The sequence below is a fragment of the Columba livia genome, chromosome Z, assembly GCF_036013475.1.
Source record: "Columba livia isolate bColLiv1 breed racing homer chromosome Z, bColLiv1.pat.W.v2, whole genome shotgun sequence".
NCBI lineage: Eukaryota > Metazoa > Chordata > Aves > Columbiformes > Columbidae > Columba > Columba livia.
This window is the reverse complement of record NC_088642.1, coordinates 20957281-20970889: the sequence shown is the minus strand read 5'-3', so window position 1 is coordinate 20970889 and position 13609 is coordinate 20957281. Positions and strand designations below refer to the sequence as shown.

The following is a 13609-nucleotide window of genomic DNA, read 5'->3' as shown; positions in this document are numbered from 1 at the left end:
ACCCCCAGAAGGGTTCGCGGGCGGGCCCACCCCTCCCCGCCCAGCACACGGCGCTGCGCCCACCCGCGAGTAAACCCCCCGCGTCCTGTCTGCCCTTGCCGGTGAATACCACGCAAGCCACTCCGACCGCTTCTCCGACCGCCCTCTTATGTTAATCTTCCGGGCTTTACATATCCCCTCCCAACGGCCGGCCCCGCCAAGCGCTTTCCCCGGGCTGTCACCGCAGCGGCGGGCGCTCTCGCTCCCCGCTGCAGCGCGGCCCGCCAGGCGCTGTCCCGCGGCGGCCTCGGCCGTTGGCGGCGGTTACGGCGCGGCCGTTACCGTTCGGGGGCAGCCGCGAGGGCTGCTCGTTCCCGGGCCTCGCCTGCCCCGTTTTGAAGGCGCGGGGACGGCCTAGGGAGCAGCTGATAAGGCTATATCTCAAGTCTGAGACCCAACTACGGCTGTTATACATACATATATGTACATCTGACGGCCTCATAATGAGAAACCAGCCAATTCCCGCTTGCGAAGGTTCTGCAGGTATACGGCATTCCTATGCAGGTGATGACTTCTCAGTCGAAGCTGGGCACAGTGCGAAGGCTAAGCCTGACCTTCCTGAAAGAAGAGACTGGTCCAGTGACCCCTGGGCTCTACACCGAGCTGCTCGCCTCCAAGAACGGAATGCCCACGGGCCTTGTAATGGCAAGTTAAATCCCGAGGAGGAAGGCTGTACAGGTAGGTTTTGTTGGCTAATATATTTTGCATGTCTCCTCTGTTCCCCCTGCAAGGAAGTGTCTGGGGAAATGGGATGAACACAAAGAATGCACACAGTTGGTAACAGCATTGGGGATGATGCAGAACAAGAGCTTGGCTGGCTGTAGTTTCTTATTGCAAGCTTTTAGTAGCAATGTGTCAGGAATCTCCAATTTGTATTTTAGCTGAAGAAAAGACATTACCAGATAATGAATATTTGGGGGTTTAGTTGTAGAGCATCCCAAAGTGGTCTCTCTGTGTTTATTAGCCTGTTGACTTCCCTGTCATTTAAACTTTCTGCAGGTTTCCAAAATGTGTGGCCTGACAGCAGGCAGAGACAACACGGGTGTTCCTGTCCATTCCTGCCCTGCCCTGCGCAGCTGGCACTGAGTGCAAAACTGGCTCAGTCTAGGATGCCTGACTACAGGGGTGGACAGCAAAATCCTTTGTCATCTGGGTAGCGAGAAGGGCTGACAATTGCGAATTATTTACATGAGATTGTAATAGTAATGTTTTTTAAGAGCATGCGTAAATAAACAAGTGCTAATATTAAGGACATTTTGCAGATGATGCCATCAACCATTTCTTGCCATGCAGGTTGATGAGCGAACCCAAAACAGCAAGAGGAAGCATGCACTTTCAAGGTCTAAACCTGACGCTGTGACAGATGTAGTTTGGAGTGCCCAAAGTTAATTTATTGGTCAACCAGCCTTTCAGTTTGTGCTTAGTGTTGAGCACATATAGTCTAATTTACCTCCATGGCTAAAATTCAAGGATGTATGAGTGTTGTTGGATCACAGTCTGATTACTTGTATAGTTCCATTTCTGCACAAAAAACTGAAGTGTTTCTTCTATGCTACTTCACAGAGATTTATGAAATGTAATATCTGTACAATGCCCTACGAATTTTATTGCACTTGTATTGAGTATTTTACAGGCTTTTATGATAGATTAAAAATGCTGAGCACTGGAATGTTGGAAGTCTCTAGTGTTAATAAAACAATTTTTGATTCCCTATTTCAGCATAGTACTCGTGGTCTAGTGACACAGTTACTTCTGGCATTGCATCACTGCTAGAATTACATTGTAGTGATGAGACTCCCAAAATATTTTCTTCACTCTAATGTTTGAAATAGAGCCAACTGGGTTTCATTTCTGTCAGAAATGATGTTAAAGTATTGCCGGGACAGAGATTTTTCTGTTGTTTTAATGCCTGTTTATGTGTTGCCACATAAAGATGAGGCTATGCTCTACAGAGATGAATGGGCGGGACATATGCTGTATTTATAAACACTTCTGCAGGCTGTCAGCTTGTTCTTTTTTTGGTTGTTTCTCCATGGATAATGATAAGTATGATAATTTGTAAATCTTATATGCTGTTATATAAATCCATCACGGAAGCTGGGAGTAGTAAATGGAATTGTTTGGGTAAAAGAACCCTTTCCACAATGATCAAGAAATCTGTTATTTAGAATGTGTGGCTGAAGTGAGGGTGAACGTGCTTCAAAAAATTAGAGCCTGATTCTACACAACTGTGCCTGGATCAGGAAGCCTGGTTCTCATAACTGGCCTCACTGATAACAGTGAAATTATTGGTGTGGATTATGAACTATTTATATGACAAAGAATGTACAACATTGGCATCTAGCAGTACAGTAAAGCCGTCTAGGACAAATTCTTCCATAAGTTTTATTTTGCAATAGTCAGTTGGATTAAATATTTCCTTTCCTGAGTACAGTGAAATGGAAACTCAGTTCTTTGACCATGCACTCTCTGTTGATCCAAAGAGGGATGTGTGAAGTTATTCATCACTGCCCCAAACTCCATTTACAGGATGCTATCTGAACCCAAGATAGGAAACATACACTTCATATTTTATACAGTGTTTAAAGAGCATGCAATGCTGTGTTCAGCAATCTCTTCATGAGTCACCGAAGGACCTTTACTTCTGTAGCAAGCACAGCATGTGGCCAAACATCTGTTGTATATGTTTAAGTTCTCTAGAAATAAAATTCTCAAGAATGTTGTTTTTAAAAAATTGAAAGGCTTTGTCCAAAATTTCATCTCAATATGTTTAAGGTACTTTAATAGTGCTGAAATTATTTCTTCTCATAAAACACTTCAGCGTGATTTTGGACCAATTATTTAGAACAATTCCTATTGAAGATTTTTGGAAAATCATTATTCATGAGAACTTGCTGCGAATTTATTGATTCACTGACACTTTTCAACAGAGGAATATTGTAAAAGAAAAAATTCAATTAGCTTACAAGTCTGGAAGTATGATTAAGGTACTGAACTTGAAAATTTGTTGCCTGTATAGCAACATGCATCTCTGGTACCTCTGCATATGGAAGACTCTTCTGATAAGCGTAAGAGATTTGACCATATTAGACTTTCATGTGATTTATGACCCTGATACATTTTCCCATTTTGTTTTTATTTACCAGTTAAAAAAACCCACCATGTAGGTATAATGGATTTCGATGCAAACAAATGAATCAATCTGTCTCACAGATTGCAAAAGCAATCTGTGTCTTAGCAAAAAGAAAAAAAAAAGTAAATTTGCTTGGAAAATCCTGCTGTCCTGGCATTAAAACCGATCTCGATTTTTAAGGGAGTTGTTCTAGAAAGCAGTGATTATGTGTCATAAGCAAAAATCAAAAGAGTGAAGGGTAATAAACATGAACCAGAAAGCAGGTTTCCAGGTCCATATTTAGAGCCTTAAATCAGTGACCTGATTTTTTTAAAGGTGCTGAGCAGCCAGCTGTGCGCGTGCATTCCACCGGTGCTCTCAACTGCCCAGTGCTTCCACAAACAGACCTGTTAGGATCAGCAATGCAATATTCTTGAAAACTTTTCCTGTATGTCTTAGAATTGGTCAGTTTGATTAAGTTGGGTGTCTAAAGTACTGGTTTAGGACAACCCCTTTTTGGCTTGTGTCATCTTCCTAATTTAAGTTTTGGCAGAGGAAGGCCTGGCGTATGTAGTGAGGTCACTGAGGGACCTGAGATGTTTGCTGGCAGCCTTGTTGCACTCTCGCTTGGCTGTGAACTGACTATTTTTATGTTGTGGAGTTCAGTGAGTATTTATAAAACAAAAGCCATGATTCTTCTGTAGGTTAGGCAAATCCTGTTCTTAGCCAGAAGATTTTTATGACACTATTCTTTCACCTCTTTTTAGATTAAAATGATCCATCTCTGAAAATACTGACAGATGTCTTTTGGTAGGAAAGAACAGAAATAATATTTAAACATGAGTCCGAAACTGGATAGCAAAGTATTTTGTTATTTTATCCTACTGCATATTTCCATTATATGTTTTCTCTTCTGCCTGCTATTGCAGTTCTATTATCTAAGTATAGGTAGTTTTCTGTGCTTTCACAGCATATTGAGCAAAAGTCCATCATATTAGTACACAGTTTGATTCTGATGGTCCTTGAGGCAACGCGTTAATGGAGAGATGATCAGCTAGCCTAGTCAAAATAATTATTTTCTTTTTTATGGAACTATACTAATTTCTGGATCTATGCCTTCTACTTACATGCTAGTCCATTGTTACTTTCTTTTTCTTCATGTATATTGCCACAAAATACCAGGCACAATATTTTATTTCAGTGTTTTTTTCAAGTAATGGCTATAAACAGCATATATTCATAAATGGAAGAGGCAAAGCTCTCCCTTGCTTCCCCCCCCCCCCCCCTTAATATTTTAGTAATGTAAAACTATTTCTGTGGATGTAAAAAACTCTTTTCTTCTCAACATCTGTCCCAATGGCATGATCCCATTGAGCTAATTTGTCTGTGAAATAAACAAAATGGCAGTGTTATATGCAAGAATTTGGTTTTATTGCTTTACTTTATTTGGTTTGATTTCTGTGACTTGGGAACCAGCAATATAGGCTGTAACAACAGAATTTAGAAGTGTTTCTGCTTTGATTTTTGCAATTTATAGCAGTAACATACAAAGCTAGTGAAATTCACAGTATAGTATATCTCAGAGCACAGAAACTTGCTAATACTGCATCATAGCTTTATCTCTTGACAGGATAAAATTATAACCTGGTTATAGATTTCCATGTAGTAGTTTTTTTGTGTTGTATAATGCTTACTAGGAGGTTGTGAGGGAAAGCTGGATGCAGTTAAGTTTTGTAATTCAATGATATTATTTGGAGATTGTACAATCTTCCAGAATCTTATTCTGTTTGGGAAAATAATGTTTGATTAAGAAGTATTTGGTTGATTGGTTTGGTTTCTTTTTACCACGTAAAGTAAAAATTGTAGTTTCTGTTTTAGAAGTAAAAGTATTCCTATGAGGTGTAATCGGATTGCTACAAGAACCAAAGAGGTACAAGTTGTTATTTTAATTTAAGAAATTATGAGAAAAATGTTATTTTTTACAAGTCAGCTTTTGTTATCAGTGTTACATCTTTGTTGGCAGCTATGAACTACTGGGTGGGTTTTTTTTCAGATTTTTGTGAAGGATTTAATTTTGTAGCTAAACCAATCTGAAATATCTGTCTGGAGGATTGGTAGTTATTTGTAAAGAGTTGTATAAATTATACATAAAGTTGTGGGGACAGTAGAACCTCAGGCAAAATCCACTGGATTGGCATTAGGTCTTTAAAGAAATTCTCCGTATGAAGCTGTTGAAAGAAAGAAGAGAGACATGAGAATCCTGCCTCTTAACTGGTCAATGGCACTCAATTGATAATTAGAATAAAAAATGCTTATTGCCAGCTATGTGGTGAAATATTTTAAGTACAGTTTTTCATATGTGTCGAGGGTTAAGATTGTGGGGTGACAATAAAACCCTGGCAGATGTATTATTAACCCTCTCTCCCCACCCTGACTTCCCCCTTTTGCCCCTCCTTCTCCACCCGTCCCACTCAGGACAGGCGATCGGGAGGGAAAGAAGGACAGAGAGAAGAGAGTTGGAAAAATTAACAATGTTTTACTAATGCTACTAATAAGAATAGAGAAAATAATACAAAATATACAAAACCAATCTTTAAAGTCTCAGCAACTGCAGAGCCGGCAACCAAAGTCCTGGATTGGACTCTGCAGCCAACTGGAGCTGGATTCAGTCTCTCACTAGGCCTCAGTTCGCAGGGACCTACTAGCAAGGTCCTCTCCTCATGTCGGCCATAAGCAGAAGGGAAAAAGCAAAGGCAAAAGGAAAGAGATCCTCGTGATCTCCCACTTTTATATGAAGTATTCACGTGAATGGAATGTTATACACAGTTGGTCAGTTTCTTGGTCACTTGTTTCTCGTTGCCCCTCTCGCGAGATGTCCATCCATGCTTATCAATAACTTTGCATTCCATTGCTAGGTTTACCAAAACATGTGTCTGGTTCTCCAGGAAAATGCAGTTAATGTGAAGGCTTTAGCTGACAGGCAAAATTCACTGAAAGAGAAACTTTTTTTTAACAAAACCAGGACAATATGGCTTTCAGCTAGGCCTAATTTTAAAATCTAATACAAAGAGGAACACTGTGTAACGTGTCTAACCTTACATTTTATTAGGCACTAGGTTAATTTACTAAAGTAATTACAGCTTTATTCAACACTGACTGGCTAGTCCCTGAAGAAGATGTTGTTTAGTCACTAAGCTTGAATTAAAAAATGTGCCTGATGTATTGCATAACTCTGATATGACAGAAATCAGTTTTGTAATTAGCTAAAGGGGATCACTACCCAATGAAATAGATTTGATCAGAACACAAATTGAATGAGAAAAATCAGTTTCTGTATGTCCTTTCTACAATAGTGCTAAGGCTGGAGGAGAACAATATTATTCACATGTAAGAACTGTGCTGTCATACTCTGATGCCTGCTTTTTAATACTTTAATGCATGTATAAAATCAGTTTGATTTTTAGATTTGATGGATGCTCGCAACTTTAACTGGAGTCAGCCATCCTGAGTCATATGGAACATTCTACTGGTATTTCTTATAGATGTAGGTTTCTAACTTTAGTTACAAAAATGTAAAAGTATTTGGTATGAATATGAATTAAAATGTTTTAAGACTTCTGCGAAGTTTGGTAGAGATGAATATGCAATGGAATTTATTTTCTTTTGAATCCAAAAATGTAAAAATTAACTGTTTAAAAGTCAGCTTTTGCTGAAATAATAGATTCCTATGTTATCCTCTTAAAGATCTGAGGGTTTTTGGCTTTGCTTTGGAATGACTGTCAGCCACTTTTAACCTATGACTTCAGGCATATGACGGCATGAACACTGGAGAGAGATTTGGGGTCATATTCTCTCCACTGTGTCCTTAGCTCTCAAAGCTTAAGGATCTTCAATCTGTTCTCTAGGCAGGATGGAGCAGGGGTAATAACAACTCTAAAATTTTCAAAACCATCAGTGTCCTGCTTATTTTCTAATATATATATTTTGTGAAGTTTCTACAACTTTAGGAAAAGCAATAGCTATAGAAGTGAAGACTGGAATGTCACAGCAAACTCTGTAGGACCCATACATTACTCACAGACAATGCTGGCTTTTGGAATACAAATGAAGTTGATGAAAGCAATTTTACATTATTTCTTGCACATCTTTCTGACTAGTGCTTTCTTGGCTTAGGCAGCAGCCAGCAATTAGTTTTCCACCCCTGCATTTTATTTTGAATGGAACTCTATAAATGCAGCCTTCATCTGGGCATTGAACAATTGCCATTTGCCAGTTGCCCACTTGAACAGTGCTGGGCAGAGCGCTGAGCGGAGTGCTGGAGCCAGGATGTCCATGCTGTAGAGTAGAACACACCGGGCACCAGGCCTGAGACCCACGTGTGTTCCGTGCCAGGGAGCTCAGGCTGGAGCAGGTTTGATAGTGCTTCTGTGCAGGCCAGGAGGCTGGAGCCAGGTGGCCCTGCAGATAAGATCTCAAACAAAGGAACTGCACGTTTCTAATGTGTCTTCTGGGGAGGTGCTTATTTTGAACTTCAAATGCGGCAAACATTAGGCTAAACCCTTTCTAATTCAGCAGCTTGAAGGGAACTGTGGGGAGGAAAAGAGGGTCCAATTTTTGGTGATTATTCACAGGCAGGCAGACAGGTTCTGTCTGGACTCTTGACTGAGGCTGGTGGATTATTCCAGTCTCTGCAGCCAGAGGCAGACCATTTGGCAGGTTCTTCTGGTAATTCCTCCAACAGCCTATTTTATCCACAAGTACCAGACTGCTGAGGACTGGAGTGGCCCAGTCTCAAACTGGCACTAGCCAGCCGTGTCTCTCTGTGTCCCGTTGGTGAGGAGGAGGAGCAGCTCCTGCCCACCCTGTTTCTGTCCTGCCAGCCTTGGCTGCTGCTGCTGCTGCTTCCCTGAGACAGTCAGGCACTGTCTGGCTGGGTGTCCCCCACTGCTGCTAGGAGACAAGGGTGCAGAAGGCCTTCTTCTCCCAGCACACAGCCACCTACCCTGGCAGACACAGCCTTAGGGCAGAGAATGACAGAGAAAAATGCAAAGTTGCTCACCAGTGTTAAAATTATCACATTGACACAATTATGGTAACTCCTTGATGGCCTCGTGTTACATCCACAAGTAATTCTGCATTACTTTTTCTGTGGGGATTCATGCTTGAATATCTGAGAAGTTTTAAATGTAATTGGAAATGGATGCAGAGGATACACGTTAACATATCATATTTTTTAAACTGTTATGAATGCTCTTTTTGAGGAGTGAACATCTTACTGATGAGCTACACTGAATACTTTTCAGGAATTACAAAAGGTTTTATTGATTTGGGTAGAAGCAATACGGAACTGTAAAAATTATAAATAACCAAGGCAGCATCATCAGCAGCTGAGTAAATCTACAGATGACAAGTAAGATTTCCCTTTGGCTCAAAAGCAGTTCATGGGATATATCTTTCTTATTTACTGCAATATCAAAATATGGCTATTTATCTTTAAGAGGTACCATTGTAGCCTAGCTTCACATATTTCTGTTAGTAATCAGCCAGTTACAAAATTTTCTTCAGGAACTTCTGGGTTTTAAAGTATTGCTGGAATTTTGTTGTTTAAATTGTAGTGAATTTTCGTAATTCCTTCAAACTCCCTACAGCCTTTTAGCTCCAGCAAAAGTTAACTCTGTGACAGAATGTCAGTTCCTTTTTCACAGCAATTCACTCTTAGCTAATTCGATGCTTTGAAGTAGTCAATGTACCTTTAAAAATATTGCTAACTACTGAGGCTTGAGAGGTACTGTAGAGAATATGAAGGCATCTGTAACCATGCTTTAATTTTTTTTTCCTTAATTCAATAAGAAGTATATTTTTAAAGGAGACAAGAAAAAAGCTTATTATATTGAATAAATCATATTTCAGTGAACTACTATTGTCTATGTGTGCCACTCCCCTCTAGTGAATAGAAGTGGAATTGCTCCATTTCATGCCATGCCATGGACCCACAGCTGCAACTAGACTATGGAAATTTTCTTCAGCTTTCAGTAACAGAGAGTTACCTTTTTTGGAGCTGAACAATGTGATTATTTTTCTGCTTTTTCTATCAAGGACAAACCAGACCTTTATTGCAAAGCATACCAAATTTGCTAAATTCAGTCCTTTGGACACACATAATGCCCAAGTAAATATAAAATAAACTTCAACAACAGCAAAACTGTATTAGTTATTACTGCTGTGTCTGTATATCACTGGGTTTCAGTAATAGTTTAATGCTTCTTGCCCCTGTTTACATACAGGCAGTTTTTATTTTAATTTAGTCATTTTAACTCCTTCATGATAGGTTGATGTTTGCTTTATTAAAACATTAAGTAATTGATACCAATGCTAGAGTGGTTTGGTCAATGACAGGTGTGCAAGCCAAGATAAAAATATATTCTCATGTGGACAATTTTGTTGAACAGGTAACAGAGGAAGCCAGCATTATAAAAATGGTGTGTACATGACAAAAATTCCGTCAAATGTCAATTTACAAGATATCAAGTGTGGGATTTCTCTGGCCAAAAACCAGTCATGGAGCTTGGCAGTTACTGTGGTCTGTCTTTATCACCCGTGGAGAGAAATGCATGCATTTAAGTCTCTATTAATCTCCTAATGTACAGAACTAAAATATATTCATGTTCAGAAGCTGATTGTGTCTATTGACTGCACATTACAAACATCTCAAGTTAGCATGAGGTGAATCCTGTATGCGATAGTCTAAAAAAATTTATGTGTCTGCTTCTTGCTCTTTAATTTTGACATCTATTGGCAAAATAAAGGTGTCATTAATTGATGGTACTGGTGAAAACAGCTTATTTTTTTACACTGACAACCAAAATTATGTCATTATTGCTGCACAGGCAGTGAAGGTCTCATTCTTAGCAAAGTAAGTAGCCCGAAGAAGTCAGGTAAGACATAGTAGTGAAACCTAAATTAAGAAAAAAATTGATGCGAGGCAACTGAAATATGTTTCATTAAAAAACAGAACAAAACAAAACAAAAACCCAAACAAACAAAAACCACTACACACAAAACAAGAGAACACAGATCCAAATTTGTTTTCAGTCATACCTAAAAAATGCAGAGGTATGCTTCAGAGTAGAATTTGCTATACAGAACTTCATATGCTTATATATCATACATTGAAACTGACACTAGGCATTCACTTACCTGAAGCCTAAGTAATGGGCAGTGTGAGAGGCCAAGTGCAACACATTTTCTTGCTTTCCTTTTGGAATCACTTTGCATTTCACATCCTTGCACTTTTCTGAGAACCAAAGCTGCAGTTCACCCTTGTTCTTAAAAGTATGGCAGATATTTGTAAAGGCTAAAAGCACCTATTTTTTCTTTTTTAACTAAAAGAAGTGTAAAAAAATGATGCCAAACCATGCAGCATCTAATTATGCAAAACTCACTCTAGGATTTGACAACTTTAGCATTTTTTTTTAATTTTATGCACTGTGCTGTACATGACTGCAGCTCTATATTTTCTTCCTTTGTATAATAATAAAAGGATAAAGTCCTGCTTGTTATTGCACAGCACTTTGAGAACTGTGGTTAAGAAGTGCTATTACAAAATTGTTATTAAAAATGATATTTTCTCTTTTCCAGAAAGATCAGTGATTTCCCAGCCAAAATTTGTTTTTGAAAAGAAGGTCTGTCCTTTGAAGGTAAAAAGCCATTTTTTTTTTTTCCATAATTGATAAAAAATGCTTAGAAGTGAGAATTCGGTAGACAATGATCATAAAATTAATAAAATATTTTCACCCAAGTTAAAACTTGTAATAAATGGTCCCAAAATAGAACAAGGAAGAGTAGAAACTAGAAACAAGACTGCTTTTGATGCATATATGCTGGATTGATATACTTCGTGTCCTGGCCTAGAAAACGGCTGTGCTATTCTCTCTGAACTTTCCACACTTTTTTTTTTTTTCCAGCGGCCAGCAGAACACCCAGTTTGCGAAGCTGAAAATGGTAATAAACACTTCGTTGAAACAGTATAAAAATACACTGGGTTATTCACAGGTCTGACTGTTGCCTGTGAAAATAGTATTTAGACCCTTACTTTGTATAAGCAGGGACAAACCCCTGTTGGTAGATTAAGACTATGTGGCTTGCAGAGCCACCTACTACATCCTAATATACATGTCCCTATGTTACCTTGAGAATTCTTCCATCTTTCTTACATATTTACCAGAAAGCCAAACTCCATAAGTCCTGAAAAGTGGCCAAGTATTTTCTTCACCTGTATGAGTTCCTGTCTGCCCTTTTCTATTTGTTTAGGCTACATTATAATGCAACTTCTCATTCTTAATGTCTTCCAAGCCTATGGGCTATTAACTGATTCTACATGGTTGATTTAGGTTCCCTGACATTAGCAGAAATAAAGAAGATTCTTTAGGCTTTGTGCCAGGTGTTGACTGAGATTCCAAAGCCTTCTTACCCTTAGGTACTGCCTTAAAGCTGTTCTGTAAGTCATTCCTAGAATTTATTGTGTTTATGGTTTAGTTCTATATCATAACATTGTGTTGAGAGCTCCTGCCAGTCTGTCCCTGCAGAACATTATATTTACTTTTCTCTAGATTTCCTTAGTTGTTCGAGAAAGCGTGCAAGATCATCATCTTTTACTTTCCAGAAGTCTGACTCTCGGTCTAACACAGGTATGCTGTTTAGCTCGAGTCATGTTTTAAGTACTCTATTTTTTTATGTAAAAATATATTAATTTTCCATACTTACATAATATTGCATAAAGTAGTAAAAAATCTGTATATTTCATATCATTTCCTTGAATTGCTCACACAGTCAAGGGAGGAGGAGGGCTGGAAAGAAATTAGATTCCCTGGTTTGTGGAAAAGATCAGTGTTTCCTGGTCAATTCCAGCAGTTTCCAGAAGGGCATCTCCTTCCAGCCCACCAACAGCTGACCTGTAAGACCCATTAGGGACTGTGTATTGCTTCCATGGGAAATGCACACAAGTCCCTGAGGCTACTGTGCAGAAGGGCTGATCTGTTTCTTACAGTGTTTATTTAACATATACATGGGGCCAGAGAATTACTTCTGAATTTAGGCATTAATATACATACACTATATTTCATTTTATCTCGTTATGTGACACACATGAATGTAGCTAAGAGGGTTTAAGATAAGCTAAGTTTGGTTTACTCCGAAAATCATACTGAGATCATGCACAAAAAATCATAGATATGGTAGAAAATGTAGGGTATTCCTATACCAAAAAATAAAGTAGCATGCAGATGGAAGCTTGAGTGACTGACATCTTGATCATCCACACTGCTTAACTGACAGCTCACTCCCTGGTTCTATTTTGAGTCTCTTCAACTGATGGTCTCCAAGACAGAACTGTTACAAAGTGGACTAGCCACAAGCAGTGTGCCTGAGCCAGGCTGTGCCCCTTGGCCTCAGGAGACCTCTTCAATTTACCAGCATGGGCATAACCTAACAGTCTACTTCAGAAAGCCAGTAGCTAAGAGATAATAATTTATTCTACTGCCAATGAAGGCATGACATCAAATTGGCTAACCTGAAAATTAATATTTTTTTTCTTTTTTTTTTTGTCCAAGCAAATGGTAATTTCAGTCTCTTGTCCTTTCAGATACAACTCTTATTCAGAAAAGAGGGAGATCATCTTCCTTTTCCATCCTTCCTACCTTCCCTCCCTTCCAGCCAGGTAATTTAAAAACCAACCAACCAAACAACAAACCAAATAAATATTTATGTGGAAAAGTAGGTATTAGCTAAAATAAAGAGGTGTACAGAAATGCTCTTTCTGCAGGACAGGGCTGGAGTGCATTGGACTAGGCTGGCATCTGGACAGAAGAAAGCAATATCTTAGGAGGAAGACTGTCAGTTCAATAGAGTGAAACTTTTGCATTTGGTGTTAGGGAGTCCTGCAGTGCTGGGGAGGAAGCTTTGAATGATTTGCAAATAAGTGTTTACACAGTGTGGTACAAATTATACTATAGAAAACAGAATGGAATTCGAGTTACTACATGAATTAGTTTACTTGCAATTTAATGCTGATGGTTCCTATAGGAATATCATTTTCTAGTCTGGGAGCCTAAGCAGTGTCTCTCAGAGTATTTTCCCACTTACTAGCAATGGGGACAAAAGAGTGGTGTTGAATCCTGGTTGATGTCTCTTACCAGAGACAGGTCCTTGACAGATATTGGCACAGAGGACTTCTAAACAGTCTTATGAAGACTCACATTGTTACAGCAACAAATCACACTCCATCTGCAATGACAAGTAGTGATGGTGTGTAGAGTATCAGTTGTGTCATTTTATGGGATGTGGTACATGGTCACTATCACTTTATGGCTCATGTTTGGCATCTTTATTAAAACAGTGAAAGCATCAGTTAGTGCACTGCCATCATTACAGTTACTTATGAAAGCCTCTTCACCAGAACAG

General features: G+C 39.1%; 1 protein-coding gene across 5 annotated transcripts in view; it reads left to right on the top strand.

Annotated features, from left to right (window-relative positions):
* The first annotated feature begins 23 nt into the window (after positions 1-23).
* RANBP3L (RAN binding protein 3 like) overlaps positions 24-13609 on the top strand; it is a 35402-nt gene continuing 21816 nt past the window's right edge. Inside the window, exons 1-5 of one of the 5 annotated variants that reach the window (XM_065047560.1) lie at positions 24-717; positions 10790-10848; positions 11116-11152; positions 11761-11838; positions 12792-12866. In XM_065047560.1, the coding sequence (XP_064903632.1) occupies positions 483-717; positions 10790-10848; positions 11116-11152; positions 11761-11838; positions 12792-12866 (484 nt within the window). In that variant the 5' untranslated portion in view covers positions 24-482. The remainder of the gene's footprint in view (positions 718-10789; positions 10849-11115; positions 11153-11760; positions 11839-12791; positions 12867-13609) is intronic. The other 4 variants (XM_065047561.1, XM_065047559.1, XM_021292284.2 and 1 more) reach the window with 4 other exon arrangements.